At 43.7% G+C, this 27496-nt stretch overlaps 1 protein-coding gene across 4 annotated transcripts in view; it reads right to left on the bottom strand.

Annotated features, from left to right (window-relative positions):
* Positions 1–27496, bottom strand: part of HHAT (hedgehog acyltransferase) — a 658603-nt gene that overhangs the window by 11085 nt on the left and 620022 nt on the right. For 2 of the 4 annotated variants that reach the window (XM_049858613.1, XM_049858615.1), the window contains one exon: positions 787–1806. The exons of 1 other annotated variant lie outside the window; for it this stretch is intronic. In XM_049858613.1, the coding sequence (XP_049714570.1) occupies positions 1715–1806 (92 nt within the window). In that variant the 3' untranslated portion in view covers positions 787–1714. Of the gene's footprint in view, positions 1–780; positions 1807–27496 lie in introns of those variants that run through there. One more of the 4 variants, XM_049858618.1, reaches the window with a different exon arrangement.

Genomic DNA, 27496 nt, shown 5'->3' with positions numbered 1-27496 from the left:
TTATATACATATGTACATTAGACACTTCCTTACAATCACCTTGCGCTCCTTTTTTCCTTACCGAGTCCTTCTCTTCCAGCTTAACTTCAGCCAAACTCTCTCTGGCTCAACACAAGTCCTGAATTAGTATTAGCTCATGAAGTTTACTACATTCATTTGAGTGCTCACTCTTCCCCCAAGCCTTGCTCCTCCTTCAAACTCCCCAGGCCCCTAGAATCACCTACCCTGGGTCTCTCTTTCCTTTAATTCAGCTGCTGAGGCTGCTGCTGTGCTATTCTACCCACCCCTCTCTGGCCCCTGAACTTTGATTCAGCAAACATGTTGTGTGCCCATCTAGGTTGTCAACATCTGGCCCCCTCCCAAAAGAACTGGTCCTGCACTCTTGGAGTTTAAATCTTGTTTTGTTGATAACCACAGCCAGTGCACAAGGACAATACCATGTAACAAATATAAGACTGTGTGGCTTAGATGATGTCCAAGTCAGCCTTTCACTCAGTAATAATTTAATCTATGATCTATGTGATGAGACGTTATAAGTTCTCTCATACTTGGATACACTATGGATTCAAATTTTTAAAGTCCCTTCACTCCTCAAAAACTCAAAGCCAAATGGAAGTATTCAGAATTATCAACCAATTGTAGCCACTGGTGGCCTGTCCAGCAGCTTTCTAGAGAAATGAAAAATCAAGAGTTGAGATAAATTTGTTTAGATCTTAAATATTTTCCTCAAAAAATGTGCAAAACAATTCTATGAAACATATGAATTGTCTATGTGATAGAAGAAGCTCCATTTTATTTGATACGAAACAAAACAATATAAACCACTGAGTGTATATGAAGATGACTACTGGAACTTCCATGAACAGAGTAGAGAAAACCACAAAAAACCACTGTGCCTTTTGTAAATTGCTTGATAGCACGAATGTATAGATAAACTATTCCTTTTTTTTTTTTTTAAATAATTCTGCTTCTTTATTGTGAAACAATCAACTGTTAGGTAGGAGAACTACCATATTTATACTTCTTGGCAAGTCTCAGCAATTATATGGCCAGATATAGCATACCTTGGTTAAGTTCAAATAACAGGACTCCCTGGGTACTAACTCCTTGGAACGTCACAGGACAGCTTCCATCTTCTCTCACTGGGTAATTAGAAACACAGGCCTGCCTTTGTTATCTCCCTGCTGAGGAGCTGAAGTAAATGTAGGAAGCATCAAATCCTATTATGGGTTCTAGAGACTGCAACACAGGACATGGGGAAGGAATAGCTTAAAAATCATCAAAAGTCTTCAAAAATATTGTCCAGTGGAAGAAAGGCTTGCCTTGATCAAGAAGTGCCATATTTAATTCCTGATAAAGAAAGAACAACCCAAAGGGCCTGTGGGACTGAGTTCAAGACCAAGATGTCACTGTGTACACCTGAGCATGATACGCTATTGCTCTAAATCTCTGCTTATACAACAGGAAAATGGTGGGGTTGGGATAGATTATCTCTAAGTCCCATAGCTAGAACATTTTCTGTAAATTTTCAGTGAGAGCTGGAGCTTCTAGTCTTGCAGTGATGTAACTTGAACAGAAGATGAATAGGCCAAACTACCATGATCAAACTCCAACTACACTGGTCTTTTGAAAATTGTCTTGGCGGGTGAGGTCAGGGTGAAGCACCATTTGCCTTGGAGGTTGGCAGCAAAGCCTGGCCTAGGGCCCAGCAGCATTAGTCTATGGCGTGTGTCTGGGCCCAGGCAATGCCCACATGGGAGTAGCAGTACAGGAATCCCAGGACAGAGAGAGTCACCCACGGCCAGCCTACAAGAGAGAAAAGGAGATGGGAGAGCGATTAGAAATGGCTGGGATGGGAAATCCTGTGGGTGCATGCATGCTGTTCCCCTTTGGTGACATGAAAATCAACACAGGCCTCAGTTTATACAATAAGACACATTCCTCCTGGAAAGTCTACTGTCATGGGAACTCCAGCAAGTTGAATCCTACATTCCCATTGGGTTCAGCATAAAATGAAGAATGTACTACCACAAAAGCAAATTGTGTTGTGAAATAAGGGACGTTTTTAAAGGATACATATTTAGAAGACTAAAGCAGTTAATAATAATTTTAAAAGTCCATGAGTCCCATAGTAAATATCAAAACACTGACCATTATATTGAACCCAGTGCCATTTGTAAGCACACAGAAGAGAGGACCTAAATTAAATATTTACTTTCAAAACTCAGTTTTCAGTGGTTGCTTCTACAAGTACTTATCTTAGAGTATCTGACATTCTTTTTTTTTTTGTAATTTAATTCACAGGCTGTGGTCGTTAAGCTTGTGTGTCAAATTGGCTGGGCCATGATTGTCAGTGGTTTGGTAGTTATGATGTAGTTTGGCAGTCATAGAATGATGCAATCACTACATGATGAGATCTGATATAATGTGATCACCTCCATGATGGGATCTGCTGGGAGTAGCCAATCAGTTGAAAGGGAGTTTCCTTGGGGGTGTGGCCTGCATCCAATATATGAGGACTTTCTGGCAAAGCTTGCTGGTTTTTGCTCTGCTCTGCATACTGCATTCAGCTTGTAAGCATCTGATCTCCAGTTCTTGGGACTTGGGCCAGCAGCCTGCCATCTTACCTGTCAATCTTGGGTTCATCAGCCACTGCAGCTACATGAGTTAGGAGAAACCTCCAGCCTGACACCTGAACCATGGACTTGGGACTTGTCAGCCACTACAATCACATGAGCCATTTCCTTGAGATAAATCTCTCTCTCACTATATATACAAACACACAAACACACAAACACACACTTCACTGATTTTACTTCTCTAGATTTAGAGAAGCCAGCCTAGGACATTACGTACTGAGAGTGGTTCTAGAGAAACAAAATTGTAAGCATGAGTTTTCTAAATTGATTCTCAAGTCTGGCTAGTCTTAAAAGTGTCGATGATTGTGCTTCCAGTAATAAAGAGGGAACTGCTAATCCATGGCATGATGTGGCAATGGAAATATGTAAAATACCACCACAAATAGATCAGGTATTGGTGAGAGTTGAGGGTTTGGGTGATTGCACTTTTGATACCTTTCTACAATTTTGTTATAATAAGAAGCATGAGGAAGCTGGTTTGTTGATCCTACTTTCACTAGACGAAGTGGTGAAAGAAGGAGATGAGCTCAGGCCTTCAAGGTCATAGTTCAAGTACCACATAAACAACCTCAAAGTTTCCACCTGTGCCTTGAAAGAAAGCTTTATTTCTTGTAGTAACAGAGCTGATATTACTGAAAACCAAACCCAGAGTCTTATCATAAGAGCGGCTGAATTACAATGCCAACTGAATTCCCAACCTCGAATAGTGTCTAAAGTTAAAGTGAGGGCATTAATTGGGAATAAATGGGACCTTGAAACTTGGGATGGGGAGACATATGGGCAGATAATTAGGAAGATAGGGACACTTATTCTCTAAATTCCATTGAATCACTCCTGCCAACAGAACCAGCCCTCTCTCTCCCATCTGAAGAGATTACTCCATCTTTGTCTGCTAAGCCACCCTCTCCAGTAAAACCATTAGCCACCCTATGCCCATCTGATGAGATTAACCCAGCTGTGTCTGAAAAGTCTTGTCTGAATCATTGCCTGGGGCATTACCTAAGGCAAATGCCTTACAAGACAATGCTGAATGTTTTCAAAACACATCCTCAAAATCCATTTTGGCTTCTAGACCTATAACTAGATTTAAGTCTCAGTGAGCCCCAAAAGGTGAAGTACAAAATGTGACCCAGGAGGAGGTATGCTACACTCCAAAAGAACTACTTGACTTTCCTAATATGTCCAAACTGAAACCTGAGGAATATCTGTGGGGATGCCTATCAAGGGTGTGGGATAATGGTGCAAGGAACATACAGGTGGATCAGTCTGAGTTTATTGATATGGGCCCACTAAGAACAAATTCTTCATTCCGTGTTTCAGCTCAAGAGGTTAAGAAAGGATCTAACGGTTTCTTTGGTTGGGTCACTGAAGCATGGATTACACAGTGGCCTACACTAAATCAAGTTGAAGTATCAGATCTGCCTTGGTATATTGTAGAAGAAGGTATCCAAAGGCTTAGGGACATGGCCCGCTAGAGTGGATTTATCAGGTTAGACCCACAGACCCACTCATGGAGTGCCCAGAGAACACACCTTTTACCACAACTGTGAGGAATAAATTTTTGAAGGGAGCCCCAGCATTCTTGAAGACTGCTACGACTGCTATTTTATGTAAGTCAAATTTGACAGTGGGATCTGCACTAACTGAATTGAGACACCTAACTACAATGGGGCTGACTGGACCCCGAGGTGGAAGGGGCCAAGTGGCAGAGCTCAATCAACAAAGCTAAGGTGGGTGTTGTTACTGCAATGGACAGTGGAGTCAAAGAAGTAATCAAAATTGTCTGACTCAAAGGAAATTATGGCATTGGCTACTTAGTCATGGTGTCCCTAGGAATGAAATAGATCACAAATCTACTAAATACTTGATCTGTACAAGTGGAAGAATTCTAGGTCAAGTCAACAACAGTCTAACTCAAATTGCCAGAATAGAGTCATGGCCTATCAAACAATTTCCAGATTTGAGCCAGTTTAAAAATCCACAACCCCTTGAATGAATGGGAGGCCAGGTCCCCTTGAGGAATGACCCCACTACACTGCCAAAAATTTATACTGTTAATCTTTCTCCCAGTGAGTCCCCGAACCCATTTGTAGTTATTTCCCCAGTACCCAAATGTAAAATTGGGATATACTCAGTGTCATGGATTGAACTGTGCCCCCCCCAAATGTCTGTCAATTCCCAGTATTGCATGATTGTTTACCATTTTATTATCTGATGTGATTCCTCTACATGTTGTAAATCCTATCACTATGATGTAATAAAATGGATTAGCGGCAGTTATATTGATGAGATATAAAGAAAAAAGCGAGCAGAGAGACATGGGGGCCTCATAACACTAAGAAAGCAGTGCTGGGAGCAGAGCACATCCTTTGGACCTGAGGTTCCTACACGGAGATGCTCCCAGACCAAGGGAAGGCTGATGCATCACAAGGACTTTCCTCCAGAGCCAATAGACACAGAAAGCCTTCCCCTGGAGCCAGCACCCTGAATTCGGACTTCTAGCCTACTGGATTATGAGAGAATAAACTTCTCCTTGTTAAAGCCATCCACGTGTGGTATTTCTGTTATAGAAGCACTAGATGGCTGAGACAGAATTTGGTACTCAGAGTGGGGTGCTGCTCTAACAGATACCCAAAATGTGGATTTGTTTCAAAACTGTGAATGGATAGAGGACTCAGAAGGAAGTGGGGAGAACTATTGCCACTGAGATGGCACAGATGGTGAGATGTAGCAGCAGAGGACTGGCGGCAGCACAGAACCAGCAGCAGAACCAGGAGACGAGTGCCAGACAGCACTGGAGCTGACCCACAGAGCGAGAGAGCTGAGTGCCTGTGCACAGGCTTCCTGGTGGAGTGGGGTGCCTCCAGGCACTTATTGGTGGAGCTAGGCTGGCCACTGATGGAGCAAGAGAGCTGAGTGCCTTCCAGGCAAAGTTTACTGGAAGGGTGGGGTGTCTCCAGGCACTTATCAGTGGAGGTACAGAGTTGAAACACTTGCCCCAGCAGGGCAGATGTGGGCATGAGGCCCAAAGAGCTGAGAGGCCAAGAAACCAGGAAACAGAAGTTGAAGAAACAAGGAACACAAGAAGCCAAGCTACCTCAGTCTCAAAAGGTATGGCCAGGACCTCTGGGATTTCAAATGGTGGACCCACAGCCTCTGGTGTTTCTAAGGATGGAGTCGCCACTCGGATGGACTAGAAGAATGGTGCGCTTAAAGCCAAGGGAAAGACTTGCTGTCCCAGTAAGCCTGGAAGGCGGAGCTGAAGCCCAGGGCCAAGGGGCCTCCACTCGGAATCCAGAAAGTATGGCCAATACCTAGAGTCTGAAGGGCAGGGCCATTATGTAAATTGTCTCAGAGAAGAGAGGATTATTTTCAAAGCTTTGAGGGGTAATGTAATGTGTTCTGCTGACTTGCTTGGTGCTTGTTATCCCTTCTTTTCCTCCAGTTTCTCCCATTTGTAATGGAAATGACTAGCTTGTGTCTGTTCTGTCATTGTACCTTTGGAAGCAGATAACTTGTATTCTAGATGTCACAGAAAAAGAGGAATTTTTGGATTCTGGATTTGGAGTTAAGACTTTTCCTATGCTATCATGAGGTGAATACATTATGCACATTGCAAGGATGTGATTTTTTGGGGGCCAAAGGGTGGAATGTCATAGATTGAATTGTGTCCCCCCAAAATATCTGTCAACTTGGCTAGGTTATGATTCCCAGTATTGTATGATTGTTTACCCTTTCATCATCTGATGTGATTTCCCTGTGTGTTGTAAATCCTATTACTATGAGATGTAATAAGATGGATTAGCGGCAGTTATATTGATGAGATCTACAAGATTAGGTAGTGTCTTAAGCCAATCTCTTTTGAGATATAAAAGAGAGACACAAGCAGAGAGACATGGGGACCTCATATCACTAAGAAAGTAGTGCCAGGAGCAGAGTACATCCTTTGGACCTGAGGTTCCTGCACCAAGATGCTCCCAGACCAAGGGAAGACTGATACATCACAAGAACCTTCCTCCAGAGCCAACAGAGAGAGAAAGCCTTTCCCTGGAGTTGGCATCCTGAATTTGGACTTCTCGCTTACTGGACTATGAGAGAATAAACTTCTCTTTGTTAAAGCCATCCACTTGTGGTATTTCTGTTATAGCAGCACTAGATGACTAAGACATTCAGCACCTGGCAGAACCGCTACGTTGGAGCCCTGACAAGTAGAGTAAGGGCTGTTATGGTAGGAAAAGCCAAGTGGAAGCCATGAGAACTGCCCTTAACTAGGAAAACAATAAACCAAAAGCAATACTGCATGCCTGTGGGGATTACAGAAATTATTGCCACCATCACAAACTTGAAGGATGCAAGGGTGGTGATTTCCACCACATCCCTGTTAAACCGCCAGATGGACCTTGGAGAATGACAGTGGATTATTGCAAATTTAACCAGGTGGTGACTCCAATTGCAGCTGCTGTTCCAGATGTAGTTTCACTGCTTAAGCAAATTAATGCATTTCCTGGTACCTGATTTTTTTGATATGCAGCTATTGATCTGGCTAATGGCTTTTTCTCCATACCTGTTTTGAAGAATCACTAGAAGCAGTTTGCCTTCAGCTGGCAAAGCCAGCAACATACCTTCAGTGTCCTACTTCATGGGTATATCTAGCCCTATGTCATAATTTAGCCCACAAAGAACCTGATTGTCTTTCCCTTCCACACAACATCAAACTGGTCCATAACATTGATGAGATAATGCTGACTAGACCTAGTAAGGAAGAAGTGTCAATGACTCTGAACTTACTGGTAAAACATTAGAGTACCGATGACTCTGAACTTACTGGTAAAACATTAGAGTGCTAGAGGGTAGGAAATTAATCTGACACAAATTCAAGTGCCTTCCATGTCAGTAAAATTTCAACGGGTCCAGTGGAGTGGGGATGTTGAGATATTCCTTCTAAAATGAAGAAGGATAAGTTATTGCATCTGGCCCTTTCTACAACTAAAAAGGAGGCACAATGCCTCTTTTTGAGGGTATTGATCCAGTGTATTTACAAATGACTCAAAAAGCTGCTAGTTTTGAATGGGGCCCAGAACAAAAGAAGGCTCTGCCACAGGTTCAGTCTGCCATGCAAGTTACTGTGCCACTTGGGCCATATGATCCAGCTGATCCAATGGTGCCTGAAGTGTCAGTGGCAGATAGATATGTTCTTTAGAGTGTTTGGTAAGACTCCAAACTGGAATCACAGCTCAGACCCTTAGAATTTTGGAGCAAAGCTCTGCTATCCTCTGAAGATAATTACTCTACTTTTGGGAAAGAGCTTTTGGTGTGTTACTAGGCCTTAGGAGAGACTGAATGTTTAACCCTTGGACATCAAGTCACCTTGTGGCCTAAGATGCCTATCATGAACTGGGTGTTGTCTGACCCACAGGGCCATAAAGGTGGACGTGCACAGTAGCACTCCATCATTAAATGGAAGTGGTATGCATGAGATCAGGCCCAAGCAGGACCTGAAGCTACAAGTAAGTTGCATGAGGAGGAGCCAAAATGCCCATGGTCACCACTTGTGTCACATTACCTTCCATCTCCCAATCTGCATTTATTGACTCATGGGGAGTTCCTTATGATAAGTTGACTGAGGAAGAGAAAATTCATGTCTGGGTCATTGATGATTCTGCGTGGTACACAGTCACCACTCAAAAGTGGACAGTGGCAGCAGTACAGCCCCTTTCTGGGACCTCCCTGAAGGACAGTGGTGAAGGGAAATCCTCCCAACGGGCAGAACTTTGAGCAGTGTACATGGTTGTACACTTTGCTTGGAAGGAGAAATGGCCAGATGTACAATTGTATACTGATTCATGGGCTGTGGCCAATGGTTTGGCTGGATGGTCAGGGACTTAGAAGGAACATGGCTGGAAAATTGGAGACAAGAAGGTATGGGGAAGAGGTATGTGGGTAGACTTCTCTGAGTAAGCCAAGGAAGTGAAGATATTTGTGTCTCATGTGAATTTTCACCAAAGGGTGAGGTTATGCATGGGCTCAGCAACATGGACTTCTACTCACTATGGCAGACATGGCTACAACCACTGTCCAATCTGTCAGCAGCAGGGACCAACACTGAGTCCCCGATATGGCACCATTCCTCAATGTGATCAGCCAGCAACCTGGTGGCAGGTTGATTACATTGGGCTGCTTCCATCATGGAAAGGGCAACGTTTTGTTCTTACTGGAATAGACACTTACTCTGGATACGGATTTGCCTTCCCTGCATGCAATGCTTCTACCAAAACTATCATCCATGGACTTACCGAATGCCTTATCCACCATCACGGTATCCCACACAGCATTGCCTCAGATCAAGGGACTCACTTTACAGCAAATGAAGTACAGCAGTGGGCTCATGCTCATGGAATTCACTGGTCTTAACATGTTCCCCATCATCCTGAAGCAGCTGGCTCAATAGGACGATGTATTTGGCCTTCTATAGACACAACTATGGCACCAGCTAGGTGGCAATAGCTTGCAGGGTTGGGGCAATGCCCTTCAGGAGGCTGTATATGCTCTAAAACGGCATCCAATGTATGGTGCTGTTTCTCTCACAGCCAGAATTCATGGGTCCAGGAATCAAATGGTGGAAATGGGTATAGCACCACTCACTACTACCCCGAGTGACCCACTCACAAGATATTTGCTTCCTGTGTCTGAGACCCTATGCTCTGGAGATCTAGAGGTCTTAGTTCCAAAGGGAGAAATGCAATCACCTAGACACACATCACTGATTCTATGGAAATTTAAGTTAAGAATGCCACCTAGCCACTTTGGGCTCCTTATGCCTTTGGATCAGCTGGCAAAGAAGGGAGTTATCATATTGGCTGGTGTGATTGATCCTGATTACCAAGAGGAAATCAGATTGATATTACATAGTGGAGGTAAAGAAGAGTATGTTGGGAAAGCAGGAGATTCTTTAGGGCGTTTCTTAGTAATACCATGGAAAACTACAGCAACCCAATTCCAACATGACTACTTATGGCCCAGACTCTTCAGGCATGAAGGTTTGGTTCACCCCACCAGGCAAACAACCACGACCCGCTGAGTTGCTTGTGGAAGGCAAAGGAGATATGGAATGGGTGGTGGAAGAAGGTAGTTCTGAATACCAGTTAAAACCACGTGACCAGTTGCAGAAACGAAGACTGTAATTGTTATGAGTATTTCTTCCTTGTATGTGTGCATCAAATATTTTTGTTTTCTTTGTTTTTGGTTGTACGCGTATTAGTTTTATCACGTCAGGTGCAAGTACGACTTCATAATTGTCTTTATTCAAAGATCATGTATGGTTTACGGAGATGTATTCAGGTGCCAAGTTGACAATAGGTGGACTGTGATGGTTAAGGTTGTGTGTCAACTTGGCTGAGCCACGATTCTCAGTGGTTTGGCAGTTATGATGTAGTTTGGCAGTCATATAACGGTGCAATCACCTACATGATGAGATCTAATATAATGTGGCCACCTCCATGATGGGATCTGCAGCTAAAGGGGAGTTTCCTTGGGGTTGTGGCCTGTATCCAATATATGTGGACTTTCCAGCAAAGCTCATAGGCTTTTGATCTGCTCTGGGTTCTGCATTTGGCTTGTCAGTTCTTGGGACTTATATATACGCTTCACCGTTTTGCTTCTCTAGAGAATCCAGCCTAAGACACAGGCCTTCCTCCTGAAAATTTGTTACTTAATGATCTCCATGTCTTCTACATGTTTCACTCATTCAAATATTTATTGGGATCTTTTGAGAGTGAGAAGTGTTTTGGAAGATTCTACGTGTTAAAATAGAAAGATCTCGTCCTGTATCAAAGGTGCTCCCGCTCCAGCTCGGGAAAGACAAACACACACCCCTAGGATTTATGATCCATGTAGTAAGTGTTAGATAATGATGTGTACAGAGCACATTGAACCTGGACCACGTGGAATGAGCAAGAGTTTGTCAGATATAAAAGGACAGGGACAAGGTTCCAGGGAACACCTGAATTGGTAACCTAGCAGGCCATCCAAGGAAGCGGGACCATAGGATGTGGCTGTGGCACAGGGAGGGGGCAGGTGGGATAGGGGCAGGGGCTGGGGTGGGGAAGAGGCCATAGGGAGCCACTGAAAGTTAGCATAACTCTGGCAGGCTCTGTTATTGCTTTATCAATTGCTACCCACTGCCACTGAGTAGATTCCAATCATAGTGACCCTATAGGACAGAGTAGAACTGCCCCATAGGATTTCCAAGGCTATAAATCTTTACGGAAGCAGACTGCCACACCTTTCTACTGTATAGTGGCTGGTGGGTACAACCTGCAGACCTTTTGGTTAGCAGCTGAGAACTTTAGCCACTGCACCACCAGTGATCACTATCAATAATTAAATTAGCTGCTGTTAATATGACATAGGTACATCAGAATAGCACAGTGGTTAAGTTTGGAAGCTCTGAAGTGGGAGAGTCTTGAGTTCAAATCCTAGCTCTACCACTTACCATGAGCAAGTTAACAAACCTCAAAAGTAAAACTAGGGATAAACTTACTCCATGTTATTTTTATAAGGATTGGGTGCAATGATGTTAAGACCAGCACAGTGCCTGGCCCATGGTAGGCACTAAGAAAGGCAGCAATAATGGTGATAAGAGGACATGGAAATTTTCTCTACCACAATAAGCATGACAACAGGGAAGTCAAGCCCTGGTATTTTTTTTTTTTTTGTATTGTGCTTTAAGTGAAAGTTTACAGATCAAGTCAGTCTCTCATACAAAAGTTATACACACCTTGCTATGTACTCCTAGCTGCTCTCCCCCTAATGAGACAGCAGATTCCTCCTCTCCACCCTGTATTTCTCATGTCCATTCAACCAGCTCCTGTCCTCCTCTGCCTTCTCATCTTGCCTTCAGACAGGAGTTTCCCACATAGTCTCATGTGCCTACTTGAGCCAAGAAGCTCTCTCCTCACCAGTATCATTTTCTATCTTATAGTTCAGTCCAATCCCTGTCTGAAGAGCTGGCTTCAGGAATGGTTCCAGTCTTGGGCTAACAAAGGGTCCGGAAACTAAGAACTCCAGGGCCCCTCTAATCTCAGCCAGACCATTAAGTCTGTCTGGTCTTTTTACAAGAATTTGAGATCTGCATCCCACTGTTCTCCTGCTCCATCAGGGATTCTCTGCTGTGTTCCCTGTCAGGGCAGTGATCAGTGGTAGCCAGGCACCATCTAGTTCTCCCGATCTCAAGCTGATGTAGTCTCTGGTTTATGTGGCCCTTTCTGTCTCTTGGGCTCATCTTTACCATATATCTTTGTTGTTCTTCATTCTCCTTTGCTCCAGATGGGTTGAGACCAATTGATGCATCTTAGATGGCCTCTTAGTAGCATTTAAGACCCCAGATGCCTCTCACCAAAGTGGGATGCAGAACATATCTTAATATATTTTGTTATGCCAATTGACCTAGATATCCCCTGAAACCAAGGCCCCAAACCCGTGTCCCTGCTACTTTGGCCTTCAAAGCATTTGGTTGCATTCAGGAAGCTTCTTTGCTTTTGGTTTAGTCCAGTTGTGCTGACCTCTCCTGTATTGTGTGTTGTCTTTCCCTTCACCTAAAGTAGTTTTTGTCTACTATCTAATTAGTGAATATCCCCTCCCTCCCTCCCCTCATAAGCATCAAAGAATATTTTCTTCTGTGTTTACTTTTTTTCTAGAGTTCTTATAATAGTGGTCTCATACAACATTTGTCCTTTTGCAACTGACTAATCTCACTCAGCAAAATGCCCGAGGGCTTCTTTTGCTGTTCTCTATTTGTTTGAGTTGTAGGGATAATACTTTGATTTTGGCCCTTCCTTCTTTTTGGATGTGTCCATGTATTGCTATAAATTGACCTCTGATCACTGCTTTAGCTGTGTCCCAAAGATTCTGATAGGAAGTGTTTTCATTCTCATTTGAGTCTATGAATTTCTTTATTCCATCCTTAATTTCTTCTATAATCCAGTCATTTTTGAGCAAGGTGTTGTTCAGTTTCCATATGTTTGATTTCTTTTCCCTGCTTTTTCTGTTAATTGATTTCTAGTTTTATGGCTTTATGGTCAGACAAGATGCTTTGTAATATTTCGATGTTTTGGATTCTCTTAATGCTTTATGAACTAATATGTGGTTTCTTCTAGAGAATGTTCTGTGTGTTGGAAAAGAAAGTATATTTGGCTGCTGTTGGGTGGAGTGTTCTGTATATGTCTATGAGGTCAAGTTGGTTGATTGTGGCATTTAGATCTTCTGTGTCTTTATTGAGCTTCTTTCTGGATGTTCTGTCCTTCACTGAAAGTGGTGTGTTGAAGTCTCCTACTATTATCATGGAGCTATCTCACTTTTCAATGCTGTTAGAGTTTGTTTTATGTATCTTGAAGGCCTGTCGTTGGGTGCATAAATATTTATTATGGTAATATCTCCTGCTATACCAAAACCCAAAAACCAAACCCCATGCCATCAAGTCAATTCCGACTCATAGCGACCCTGTAGAACAGAGTAGAACTGCCCCATAGAGTTTCCAAGGAGCACCTGGTAGATTCGAACTGCCAACCCTTTGGTTAGCAGCCGTAGCACTTAACCACTGCGCTACCAGGGTTTCTTCCCTCCTGCTATATTGTCCCTTTAATCATTATATAGTGTACTTCCTTATCCTTTATGGTGAATTTTACTTTAAAGGCTATTTTGTCTGAAATTAGTATTGCCACTCCTGCTCTATTTTGATTGCTGTTTGCTTGACATATTTTTTCCATCCTTTGAGTTTTAGTTTGTTTGTGTCTTTAAGTCTAAGGTGTGTCTCTTGTTGGAAGCATATAGATAGATGGTGTTTTTTAATCCATTCCGCAACTCTCTGTCTCTTTATCGATGCATTTAGTCCATTTACATTCAGCATAATTATGGATAGGTATGAGTTTAGTTGACGGCACTGGATATATGGGTATGAGTTTAGTGTTGTCATTTTGGTGTCTTTTTTTGGTGTGTTGTTGACAATTTCTTTTTTCCACTTAATTTTTTGTGCTGAGTAGTTTTTCTTGTATTTTATTTTGCTGTGTAGAATTGTTAGTCTCCTTTGTGACTACCTTATTATTTACCCCTATTTTTCTAAGTCTAAACCAAACTTTTATCTCTCTATATTGCCTTGCCTTCCTATCCATATGAAAGATCTATGAATACATTTTTTAGTTCCTCTTTATTGATTTAATGTTGTCATTTTTTACATAATGATGTCTCTGTTTCCCTGTTTTGAGCTTTTTTTTTTTTTTTAACCTTGATTTATTTTTGTGATTTCCCTATCTGGACTGACATCTAGTTTCTCTGTCCTGTGTTCTAGTCTTGGGTTGTTATCTGATGTTATTGATTTTCTAACCAGAGGACTCCCTTTACTTTTTGTTTTAGTTTTGGTTTGGTTTTTGTAAACTCCCTAAACTTGTATTTATCTGGAAATGTCCTAAATTTGCCTTCATATTTGAGAGACAATTTTGTTGGATATATGATTCTTGGCTGGCAATTTTTTTCCTTCAAGGCTTTATATATGTCATCCCATTGCCTTCTTGCCTGCATGGTTTCTGCTGAGCAGTCAGAGCTTAGTCTTACTGACTCTCCTTTGTAGGTGACTTTTTGCTTATCCCTAGCCACTTTTAAAATTCTCCCTCTATCTTTGGTTTTGGCAAGTTTGATTATAATATGTCTTGGTGACATTCTTTTGGGATCTACCTTGTGTGGGATTTGATGAGCATCTTTATCTTCTCATCTTTCATGATATCAGAGAATTCTTCTGCCAGCAGATCTTCAACAATTCTCTCTGCATTTTCTGTTTTCTCTCACTGTTCTGGTACTCTAATCATTCGTAGTTTAATTCTCTTGAGAGAGTCCCACATAATTCTTAGGGTTTCTTCATTTTTTTTAATTCTTTTATCTGATTTTTCTTCAAATATATTTTGCCAAGTATTTTATCTTCAGTCTCACTAATTCTGACTTCCTGTTCCTCAATTCTGCTAATCTGACTTTCTATTGAGTTGTCTACTTCTGTAATTCTATTATTAATCTTCTGAATTTCTGATTGCTGTCTATGTATTCTTGCAGCCTACTAAATTTTTCATTATGCTCTTGAATAATGTTCTTAATTCCCTCAACTGCTTTATATGTGTGTTCCTTGGCTTGTTTTGTGTTTTGCCTGATCCGTTCCTGATGTCTTGAAGAGTTCTGTATATTAATCTTTTGTATTCTACATCTTGTAATTCTGGGAATACATCTTCATCTGGAAGATTCCTTGATTCTTTGTTCTGGGAGCTTGTTGCAGTGATCTGCTTCTATGTGATCTGGTATCAACTGTTGTTTCCAAGCCATCTATAAGTTATTGTATTAGTTAATTTTATGTTTGCTTACTGTGTCATAGCTCTTGCTTTGTTTTGTTTTGATATACCCAAGTAGGCTGCTTGAGTGAGTTAGCTTGATTATTGGAGCCTTTGAAGCTCTAATATCCTGTCACCAGATGGCTAGAGCTGTTACCAGGTATATGAGCCTAGGAGTCCATCCACTTTTCTTGTATAGATTCAGCTCAGGTGTCCAGGTAGATCACCAAGTGTGTGGTGCAGGCTTTCACCTACAGTCTTAGAGCAGCAGGGGTGATTGGTGTATGTGCAGGTTTCTGGCTGCAGCAGGGGGTCACACTCTGAGCAAAGCAGCAGGCTGAAAACCTTCCCCCAAGTGTCTGTGAGGAAGGCGCATATCTGTTCTCTAGAGCACACAGGTGGGTGGGCTCTGCAGTGGTACTATAGGCACACAGCGCTTTTAACTGTAAGGACTGGGAGACACCACTTATCCTTGGACCCCTGTCATGGGTGGATGGGTGGTGTGGGTGGAGCCGCCAGGCCTCAGGCCCTGATGTGGGTAGGTGAGGACCCTGCTTAATAGAGAGGTGTCAAACATCAAAAACCAGCCTCTCCACCACACAGCTGAAACAGTTAAAGTCAGACCTCAGGCATATGCACCCTTGCAATGTGACAACAAGGGCCTAGTTGCTGAAATGGGGCCACATGGGTCCATGCAGGAGTGAAAGACACTCAAAATCTTTGGACCACTTGTGCCTGAACAAGAGCCACTTTTGCCCTATGTTCTCAGCTTAGGGGAGCCGGCAGATTATTTTTCCCACATTTTTTAATTTGTTCCTTCTCCAAGGCCGGGGAAATGGCTCATGGTGCGCAGCAGGACCTATCTCAGGCCCAGGGAAATCGATTGTCACTGAAGGCAGCTCGAGGCTTGGGGCAGAGGAAGGAGGGATCAAATAAATGGGACAGAGTTCTTTTGAAAGGGAAGCTATTAGATCCATGTGGCAAACTAGATGCAAGCACTTATCTTATGCTGACAGCACTGTTTTTTGCTGATTCCGGAGGCGTGAGTAGACTGTGCCACTGGCTCTCTGTGGCTAAGGAAACTGCATCCCAAATGCTACCACCAGCTGTGCCATGGTTGCGCCAGGGGATTGGGCCTGTGCCACTTGCTCACCCTCTTTTGCTGAAGTAACCGTGTCCCAAATGCTACCACCAGCCCCACTGTGGTCATGCCAGGGCATCGGGGCTTGGGACACTGGTTCCCGCCAAGTCAGGTCTGGCAACTCCTTACTGCTTCTGAACCATCTCTCCCTCCCCTCCTACTCAGTCTGATTTCTTAACTTTGCCTTTGATGTTCAGGGCTCCGAGCTTGTCATATATATAATCAATTCACTTGTTTTTTCAGGTCTTTGTTGTAAGAGGGACTATCAGAAGCATCCGACTACTTCATCATCTTGGCCCTGCCCTGGTCTTGTTCTTAACTCCTGTTTTCGACTTGCTCTTTACACTGATATGACATGAGAATTCCCCAGGTCCTACAGGCAAGAGAATTGAGGTGAGCAGAGGGTACAGCTCTGGTCTGCTAGGCACTCAATATATTAGGTTCCTCTGGCTGCCATAACAAGGTACCAAGCTGGAGGGTACAACAGAACTCTATTCTTTCACAGTTCTGGGGGGTGGAAGTCCAAAATCAAGGTAGTGGCACAGTCATGCTCTCCCTGAAGTCTCTAGGTGGGGTATTCTTCCTTGCTCCTTCCACCTGCTAGTGGCCCCAAGCATTCCCTGGCTTGCAGCTGTATCACTTCACACAGCCTCTGTATGTTCTTTTCTGTCCTTAGAAGGACACTCATGGATTCAGGGCCCATCCTAAATCCAGGATAATTTCTTCTCAAGATCCTTAACTAGGTGCATCTAAAAAAAATGCTACTTCCAAATAAGGTCACACTCTGAGGTTACAGGTGAACACAGATTTGGGAGGACACTATTCGGCTCACTATAGCCAGTTACTTTCCTGGGGTTCAGAGTGCAGCTGTCTGGCCTTGAAGCCTCCTGTAGCCTCAGACACAGATGCCTGGGAACCTCCTGTCAACACCTGCTCCTCAGTGGACTCAGGGAGCAGGGGGAGGCAAGGAGGCTTCAGACACAGACACACACCTGGATTTCAGCTGTGTTTGGGGTGCAGCATCAATGCGTGTTTGGTAAACAAGGAGCCCAGAGGTTGGATGTGGAGATGGGAGAATGTGGTTGTTTCATTTACACAAAGCTGCACTTGGTACCTGTGGCTGTCAAGAGACATCTGTGTGCAATGCCTCTGCCCACATAGAACTGTAAGGAGGAGCACTCCCAACGGTGCCCCTGTTGCGGGGGGAGGCATATACATTTTTAGTTTAGGCCACAGTGATGCCCTGAAAATTCTCCCCACCTTTACTCTATACCATCCACAAAGGCAAGCAGACAGAACACAGGAGACCCAGCTTGTAATCCTGGCTCTGCAATGTGAACATGCCTAATTCATTCTACCGAGGTCTCAGTTTCCCCATCTACACAATGGGAGTTTAAAAAAGGACATGTGAAATAAAATAAGATTTGGTAGTGCTTGCTAAAAAAAAAAAAAAAAAAAAGGTGTTACGGAAATGCAAAGGATTAATACAAGCTCCCTTGAGACTCTTCTTATGTATACACAGCTCGCTAGCTTTTTAATGCATGAGTGTTCTTATAGACAGTAGCCCTGGTGTGTACGAGATTTTTGCCAAGGACTCCTTATTCTTTCCTGACCTCAGGAGTAGGGTATGTGATGACAAGGAAAAGACAGATTCCACAAGCCACCTTTCAACATTATGCAGCACGCACTTCATGAGCACTTGTTGGGTGCCTGGCCCTGTCCTAGGTGCTGACCTCATCCTCTTGATGGCTGTCATAAGGCACAAGGTCTCTGACTGTGGCCTTGAATAATCAGGCCCTGATTGGCCCTGGGAGGGTGAGTGTGGGGTGCAGGCAGGGGCGTGGGCAGAGGATGGCGTTGCCTCTTCTTCAGTGGGGCTTAGATGAGGGCAGGACCATAAAAATGAAAAGAGAATGGGGTGTGCTTTATCCTGCCAACATTCTGCTATGATGCAAATTCATCAGGCCTGTCGGTCATTAACGAAAAAGATGGCATCAAAAATCCTGCTTTCCTAAAAAAAAAGAAAAATATTTCTGTCCTTCCAAGGTGACCTTGCCCTGCAGGCCTCTCTCTACACTGTCTTCTCTTTTCATGCTCTCCCTTCTCACCTGGTTTCCCAATCCCAAGTGTTCAGTCAGCTCTCGTATCCCCTTGACCCTGACCACACACACACTCGCACAGATGCATACATATATACACGCACTCACACACATATTCACACACATACACTCACACACACATTCACACTCATGCACATGTACACACCTGCACTCACACACTTGCATACCCACACACATACACACACACGTACACACATGCATTCACACACACACACTCACACACCCACTTCATTAGCACAGCTCATCAAGCATGGGTCACTGTGGTGCTGATCAAAGGGAAAGCTCCTTCTTAAGAAGGCCTGCAGAGCCATCGCCCCCCATACACTCTGCATTCATGCAAGGTCCCCAGGGTCAATGACACATGTAGCTTCCTGGTAGGCTTGTGCTACCTTGGCCTAACAAGATCTAAGTGTTGACTTCGAACAACAGGAACCTTTCTGACACCATCATTTCTGTTAATGACTGACAGGCCTGAATGAATCAGCATTGTTGTAGCCCTCAGGATATTACCTGGACGCCAGCACATCACATCATCTTTTCAGCTTTACGGTCCTGCCTTCATCTACGCCCTGATGAAGAAGAGGTAGCATCATCCTTTGCCCATGCCCACACTCCGCCCCCACCCTCTCAGGGACAATCAGGGCCTGGTTAGCCATGGCCACAGTCAGAGACCTTGTGCCTTGTGGGCAACCATGAAGAGGGTGTTATCAGCGCCTAGGACAGAGCCAGGCACCCCGCGAGTGCTCATGAAGCACATGCTGCATAATGCTGAAAAGCAAACAGGATGCTAAAAAAGACAACAGATTCCTTGACAGATGTAGCTAAATGCATATATGTAGGGTGTATGGCACAATAGATTCAGAGGACCAATATGGGTGGTAAGGAGCCCTGGTGGTATAGTGGTTGAGCACCTGGCTGCTAGCCGAAAGGTCAGTGGTTCTAACCCACCAGCTGCTCCATGGGAGGATGATGTGGCAGTCTGCTTCTATAAAGATTATGGCCTTGGAAGCCCTATGGGGCAGTTCTACTCTGTCCTATAGGGTCATTGTGAGTAGGAATCACCTGGACAGCAATGGGGTTTGAAATAGGTGGAGTTAATAGGATGTGGGTGGCTGTACCATGACATTGTTAAGGAGACATTGGTGAGTTACATAATAACTACATATAATGAGAAACAGGTAGGACACTGAGGGAAATGGCCATAGCAACAGATAGTGAGCAGTGTAATTTTACTTGAAGTTATTATGGCTGAGCAATTTTCTGGACAATTACATCAGTCAGAAAGGACTGGAAAGTCTGGAGCTCAGGACCCTGAAGGAAAAGGCCATCAGCACGCAGGACCATGAGATGTAGAAGGACGTGTCGAGTTGGTTTTCTGGAAAGTTAAGGGATAATCAGGATGAGATGTAAGTCTAATGAAAACACTTTGTTTAAAAGGTAAAGCTGGAACATTAGCAATTCACTGACTTGCAGCATTGGGCTGCAATGTCCTAGGCTGTAGAGGTTCCAAGATGTTCAAACAAAAGATGTGGGCAAACAATTGACTTTTTAAATGAGAATGGGTCTCAGTCCTTCATCTCCCTAGGGGAGGGGACTTGCCAGTGTTGAGGACTGAGCTGGACTCCCAGTTCATGCCTTGGTCCACTGGAGCCTCATGGAGGAGGGTGGCCCAGGAGCTAGCTCCTGACCATGCAGAACAGCTCAGCAGTTGAGTCTCTCAAATCCCTGTTCCAGGGAAGAGCTCTATCCTTCCTAATGGGAGAGGAGTTAACCGAGTTGTTGAATTGTGTATGAGCTATCTATTTCCCCATCAAAGGCTCACTCCACTGTCAGGCTGGGCAATACCCCCTAGACTGGGAGCACCATCTGAGCTCTGAATGGGCTTTTTCAAAGGCCATGTCCTACTGTTCACCATTTTTAGAAGAAAATGGCTGGCATATGAACTAATTTTGCAGGGAAGCCTTCTTTCTGCCCTTCCTCCCAGCCAGCCAGCACCAAAATCTCTTGCAAAGAATATACAATGCAAATAACTTACAAAGAATATACCATCTGCTATTCCATTTACAGAGAATACACAATCTTAGCTACTAAACCTCACAACTCTCTGAGGTGAAAATTACTATCTTCACTTTAAGAGGGAGAAACTGAGGCTCATGAAGGCAAATAACTCGTCATAGATCACAAAGCTAGCAGATTCCCGAACTATGGTTTCAACCCAATACAGCATACCTCGGAGATACTGCGGGTTGGGTTCCAGACCACTGCAATAAAGTGAATATTGCAATAAAGAGAGTTTAATGAATTTTTGGTTTCCCAGTACATATATAACTGATATTTACACTAGACTGTAGTCTATTAAGTGTCCAATAGCACTATGTCTAAAAAAATAATGTATATACCCTAATTAAAAAATACCTTATTGCTAAAAATGCTAACCATCATTTGAGCCTTAAGGGAGCTGTAATCCTTTTGCTGGTGAAAGGTATTGCCTCGATGTTGATGGTTGCTGACTGATCAGGGTGGTAGTTCCTGAAGGCTAGGATGTCTGTGGCAATTTCTTAAGACAAGACAACAATGAAGGTTGCTGTATTGATTGACTCTTCCTTTCATGAAAGATTTCTCTGTAGCATGACATGCTGCTTGATAGCATTTTACACAGTAGAACTTCTTTCAAAATTGGAGTCAATCTCTCAAACACTGCCACTGCTTTATCAACTAAGTTTGTGTGTCTTAGTCACCTAGTGCTGCTGTAACAGAAATACCACAAATGAATGGCTTTAACAAACAGAAGTTTATTTGCTCACAGTCTAGTAGGCTAGAAGTTCAAATTCGGGTGCCAGCTCCAGGGGAAGGCTTTCTCTATTGGTTCTGGAGGGAGGTCCTTGTCATCAATCTTCCCCTGGACTAGGAGCTTCTCCATGCCCAGGTCCAAAGGATGAGCTCTGCTCTCAGCACTGCTTTCTTGGTGGTATGAGGTCCCCCGTCTCTGCTCGCTTCTCTCTTTTATATCTCAAAAGAGATTGGCTGAAGACACAATCCAATCTTGTAGATTGAGTCCTGCCTCATTAACATAACTGCTGCCTATGCACCTCACTAACATCATAAAGATAGGATTTACAACACATAGGAAAATCACATTAGATGACAAAATGGTAGACAATCACACAATACTGGGAAGCATGGCCTAGCAAATTGATACCCGTATTTTTGGAGGACACAATTCAATCCATGATATTACGTAACATTCTAAATCCTTTGTTGTCATTTCAACAATGTGCACAGCATCTTCGCCAGGAGTAGACTCCATCTCAAGAAACTACTTTCTTTGTTCATCCATAAGAAGCCACTCCTCATCTATTACAATTTTATCATGAGATTGCAGCAATTCAGTTTCATCTTCAGGCTCCACTTCTAATTCTAGTTCTCTTGGTATTTCCACCACATCTGCAGTTACTTCCTTCACTGAAGTCTTGAACCCCTCAAAGTCATCCATAAGGGTTAGAGAATTAACTTCTTCCAAACTCCTGTCAATGTTGATATTCTGACCTCCCCCTTTTGGTTTTTTTTTGGTTTCCTATGAATCACAAATGTTCTTAGTAGCCTCTAGAACGGTGAATCTTTTCTAAAAGGTTTTTGATTTACTTTGCCCAGATCCATCAGAGGAATCACCATCTATGGCAGATATAGCTTAAAAAATGCATTTCTTAATAAAACTTGAAAGTCAAAATTTCTTCTTGATCCATAGGCTGCAGGCATGAAAACAACATTAATCTCCTTGTACATCTCCATTAGAGCTCTTGGGTGACCAGGTGCATTGTCAATGAGCAGTATTACTTTTAAGGAGTCTTCTTTTCTGAGCAGTTCTCAACAATGGGCTTAAAATATTCAGTAAAACATGTTATAAAAAGATGTGCTGTCATCCAGGCTTTATCATTCAATTTATAGAGCACAGGCAGAGTAGATTTAACATAATTCTTAAGGGCTCTAGGATTTTCAGAATGGTACATGAGCATTGGCTTCAACTTAAAGTCACTAGCTGCATTAGCCCCTAACGAGGGAGTCAGCCCGTCCTTTGAAGCTTCAAAGCCAGGCATTGACCCCTCTCTAAGCTATGAAAGTCGTAGATGGCAACTTCTTCCAATATAAGGCTGTTTTGTCTACACTGAAAATCTGTTGTTCGTTGTAGCCACCTTCATCAATTATCTTAGCTAGATCTCCTGGATAATATGCTGCAGCTTCTACATCGGCACTTGTGCTGCTTCACCTTGCACTTTTATGTTATGCCGACAGCTTCTTTCCTTAAACCTCATCAACCAACCTTTGCTAGCTTCAAGCTTTTCTTCTGCAGCTTCCTCACCTTTATAGAATTAAGGAGAGTTAGGGCCTTGCTCTGGGTTAGGCTTTGGCTTAAGTGAATGTTGTGGCTGGTTGGATCTTTTATCCAGACCACTAAAACTTTCTTCATATCAGCAATAAGGCTGTTTTGCTTTCTTATCATTTGTGTGTTCACTGTAGTAGCATCTTAAATTTCCTTCAGGAACCTTCCCTTTGCATTCACAACTTGGCTAACTATTTGGCAAAGACCTAGCTTTTGGCCTAACTCAGCTTTCAACACGCCTTCCTCAAAAAACCAAACCAAACCCAGTGCTGTCGAGTCGATTCCGACTCATAGCAACCCTATAGGACAGGGTCCTATAAACTGAGTTTTCAAGGAGCACCTGGTGGATTCGAACTGCCAACACTTTGGTTAGCAGCCGTAGCACTTAACCACTACGCCACAAGGGTTTCCATGCTTTTCTCACTAAGCTTATTTCTAGCTTTTGATTTAATGTCAGAGATGCACAACTCTTCCTTTCACTGGAACATTTGGACGCCATTGTAGGTTATCAACTGTCCTAATTTCAATGGTGTCATGTCTCAGGGAATAGGGAGGCTGGAGGAGAGGGAGAGAGACGGGGGAATGGCCAGTCAGTGGAACAGTCAGAATACACACATTTATTGATTAAGCTTGCTGACTAATACGGGTACATTTCTTGATGTCCCAAAACAATTACAATAGTAACATCAAAGATCACTGATCACAGATCACATAACTCATATAAAAATAATGAAAAAGTTTGAAATATTGCTAGAATTACCAAAAATGTGACACAGAGACACAAAGTGAACACACGCTGTTTGAAAAATGGCACGAATAGACTTGCTGGATGCAGGGTTGCCACAAACCTTCAATTTGTAAAAAACAATATCTGAAAGGACGATAAAGTGAAGTGCAATAAAATAAGGTATGTTTGTACCAATACTCTTGTTTGAAGTCACATGGCCATAAAAAGGCCCAGAGTCCACTTTCAAGTCAAGGATATCAGGTCAAATCCTCTCTAGAGAACAGTCTGAAGGTTTCAGTTTACCACCAGGGGCCCAATAGTTAAGCGCACAACTGTTAACCAAAAGGTCAGTGGTTTGAACCCACCCAGTGGCTCCACAGGAAAAAGACTAGGTTTTCTACTCCATAAAGATTACAGTCTAGAAAACCCTATGGGGCAGTTCTACTCTGTCACACAGGGTTGCTATGGGTAGGAAACAGACTTGACAAAAACAAACAATAGTTTGGTTTTTTATCTAAGATTAATACCACCTCAGCGCCCACCCTCTACCACCCTGTTGTCCACAGTCCCTCCAGCTCGTCCACTGCTCAGTAGGCAACTTCCTGGGACACAGTTCCCCTGAGAGTTGAAGGATACTGTGACCCTCTCAAATTGACTCTCCTACTGCTCAACTATGGACTTTCACATCCTAGTCCCAGGGAGCAATGTCACCCAGTGACTCAAAGACATTCTAAGAAAGAAAAAAAAAAAAGAAAGGAGCTTCCCATTACTTCTGGGAGTCATCAGGATGCAAAGGAAACAAAAGTTTCACTTCCCCAGACAATCTCTCCTTGGCTAGAGCCTAAGCCTTCAAATCTGAAAGATGTATCATGATTATTAAATGTCACCAACATATCCATCCATACTCCCATGGAGACACAGGCATATACATCAGCCCAGTCACCATCCTGGGTAAGGCCAAAGTGAGGCTGATGGATTTCAACCTCCACAGAGGGCCTTTGCTGATAGGCAGGTTCAGAGAAGGATATCCAATGGGGAAATGGAATGAAGAGGTGATTCTATGAGACACTGCAAAAGAGGCATTCACAGGACTGGGCGACTAATGAATTTGGGGGCCAGAGAATTTCTTTCCTCTCCCTGGCCCCAAGCATAGCCTTAGATGGTATGCTCAGGGCTGACATGTAGCTGATGCATGTCAGAGAGACTCCAACCAGCTGCTGTTGAGTCAACTCCATGTGTATCAGAGTAGAACTGTGCTCCATAGGGTTTTCAGTGGCTGATTTTTTGGGAAGTAGATCGCCAGGCCTTTTTTCTGAGGCATCTCTGGGTAGGCTCAAACCTCCAACCTTTCAGTTAGCAGTGAGGGCATTACCTGTTCACACTACCCAGTGACTCTAGAGCGACTACGTGATGTTAAAAGATTGATATGCTACCTTACTGATTGGAAAGTCCATGGCCCCAGCCTATTCTTTGTGACCCGTCCTTTGAACTAACAACTAAAGGGCTAACATCTGGCTCTGAAGGGTCCTATGACCTGGTCCACGCTTTGGCCAGCATCTCTTCCTACTGGTCTGTGTCCATGTCTTGGCAGTTGTTAGACACTTTGAATGCCAGCACCCCCCTGCCACCCTATGCTGATGCTGCTCTAAGTGGTGGCATTTTCTGTGTTGAGGGCACTGGGGAATGAGGGTCTCCTTCTTTAGAAAGCTAGTTCATGCATCAGACCCTCTTAGAGTGTTCAGCCTGCCCCGGGGCCTCCGGATCTGGGAACGGCTGCTACCCTGCCCTGGCTGTCCACACCACCCACTGGCTTCACTACTGTCATCTCATTAATTATTCAAAAGACGTTCTGCACTGCTGCCTTCAAGAAATGAACTGGCTCCTGGCAGCACTTTATTTTTAACCGAGCTCAGGTCTTACGGGGGGAAATGATAAGGTGCCTTGGTTGCTTTGTTTAAAACTTTTTTACTCCCGTAGGCTCAGCCTGGGAATACCACAGAGCCGTTCATCAAATGGTCCTGAGCCTGCGAACCTTCCTCCAGAGTTAAATTTAGAGCTGTAACCTTAATAAAGTTACAGGGTAAGAGCCTTTTCCTGTCTGAGGGCTGCCTTATCGCAGGAGACACAGCAAGAGCACAGCTGCCAGGGCCTAAGCCTGTAAACTGCTGGCTCCATTTTCAAATACACAGGGATATGGACCGGCGTGTTGAAGAACAGGCTCTGTGACTTTAGTGTTAGAGGAATAATTTCTTACCTTCAAATAGTTTATAAACCTGAGCCTGAAACCTAGGTTTTTTGGCCTCAGTGTTTTTCAAAAATGCTCAGCAGTTTCTTTCCCATCCTCTCATGACAAAGTATGACTAGGTGGTTTTTATTTGTTTCAAACTGAAGCATTAAATCCTAGAGCAGTGGTTCTTACTTGACCCTGCATCAGAATCACCTGGGGGGGTCATGTGAAATCAGACAGCAGAAACCCTGTGAGTTTCTGATCCAGTCATGCTGGGGTGAGGCCTGAGGCTTTGTATTTCTAACTATTCCCAGGTGATACGGATGCCCCTAGCCCGAGAACCACACTTTGAGAGCCACTTTTTTAGGGAAAAGGGTCCCTGGGTGGTGCAATCGGTTAAGTGCTTGGCTACTAACCAAAAGGTTGGCAGTTCGAATCTACCCAGAGGCAACTCAGAAAGAAAGCCCTGGTAATCTACTTCTGAAAATTCCGCCACTGAAAACCCTGTGAAGCACAGTTCTATTCTGACACACATGGAGTCAGCAGGGGTCGGAGTCGACTCAATGGTAACGGATTTTTTTTTTCTTGGTCCTAGGGTAACTGCAGAAAGTTAAGAGAAGGGCTTTCTACTAACGACTGTTCACAAATAGATTGAGCTCTCTAACAGAAGAGAGGAGCAACCACTCTATGCTGCCAGGCACTTTGCTGGCCACATCCACAGTCTCACAACCACCTCACCAGGTAGGAACTATCAGCCCCACTTCATAGGTACGAAACGAAGGCTCAGAGAAGTAAAGTCACTTTTTCAAGGTTTAACAGCAAACTCTGGTGGCGCAGTAGTTTTATGCTACGGCTGCTAACCAAAGGGTTGGCAGTTCAAATCTGCCAGGAGCTCCTTGGAGACTCTCTGGGGCAGTTCTACTCTGTCCTATAAGATCACTATGAGTCGGAATCGACTCGACGGCACTGGGTTTGGTTTGTTTTTTTTTTTGTTAACAGCAAACTAGTAGTCAAGATGCACTCTCATCTCAGGGCTATAGGACTCCAAAGTGTGCTCAGCAACTGTTACGTCTCCCCAAAATGTGGGTCAACTTGGGTAGGCCATGATTCCCAGTACTGAGTGATTGTCCTCCATTTTGTGATCTGATGTGATTATCCTACGTGCTGTAAATTCTAACCTCTATGATGTTGAAGATTAGAGGCAGGATTTGAGGCAGTTATGATAGTGAGGCAGGACACAATCTACAGGATTAGGTTGTATCTTGAGTCAATCTCTTTTGAAATATACACAAGAGAAGCCAGCAGAGAGAGGGGGACCTCATGCTACGAGAAAGAAGTGCCAGGAGCAGAGTGTGTCTTTTGGACCTGGGGTCCCTGCACTGAGAAGCTAGCTTCTAGACCAGGGGAAGATTGATGACAAGGGCCTTCCCCCAGAACCAACAGAGAAAGAAAGCCTTCCCCGGGAGCTGATGCCCTGAATTCAGACTTCTAGGCTCCTAGACTGTGAGAGAATAAACTTCTGTTCGTTAAAGCCATCCACTCAGGATATTTCTGTTACAGCAGCATTAGACAACAAAGACAGCAACCGACATTCACAAACTGGTCACTTGCCTCAGGCTGCATGGAGGAGAGGCTCAAACCAGGGTCCCCTGCCTCCTAGCCAGATAGACCTCTTTTCTTTAAATCCTGCAGCCTCCAAATCTCATTTCCTCCCTCTGTTCCTGGTGCTGAAAGTAACAGGGAGGGGGAAACAGTGTGGTTCTTGTTTTAAGACCTCTTTTTTTTTTTTTTCTATCACTCACTGGCTCATCACCCTGTCTCCTGGGACCTTAATTTCTCCATCCTTGTAGAGGGGACAGAGGAAGCACAAATGAGCATGCGTATACTGTTTGTCGTGGCTGG

Source organism: Elephas maximus, chromosome 18, assembly GCF_024166365.1.
Source record: "Elephas maximus indicus isolate mEleMax1 chromosome 18, mEleMax1 primary haplotype, whole genome shotgun sequence".
NCBI lineage: Eukaryota > Metazoa > Chordata > Mammalia > Proboscidea > Elephantidae > Elephas > Elephas maximus.
Note: the sequence above shows the minus strand (reverse complement) of the source record. Positions and strands in the feature narration are given on the sequence as shown.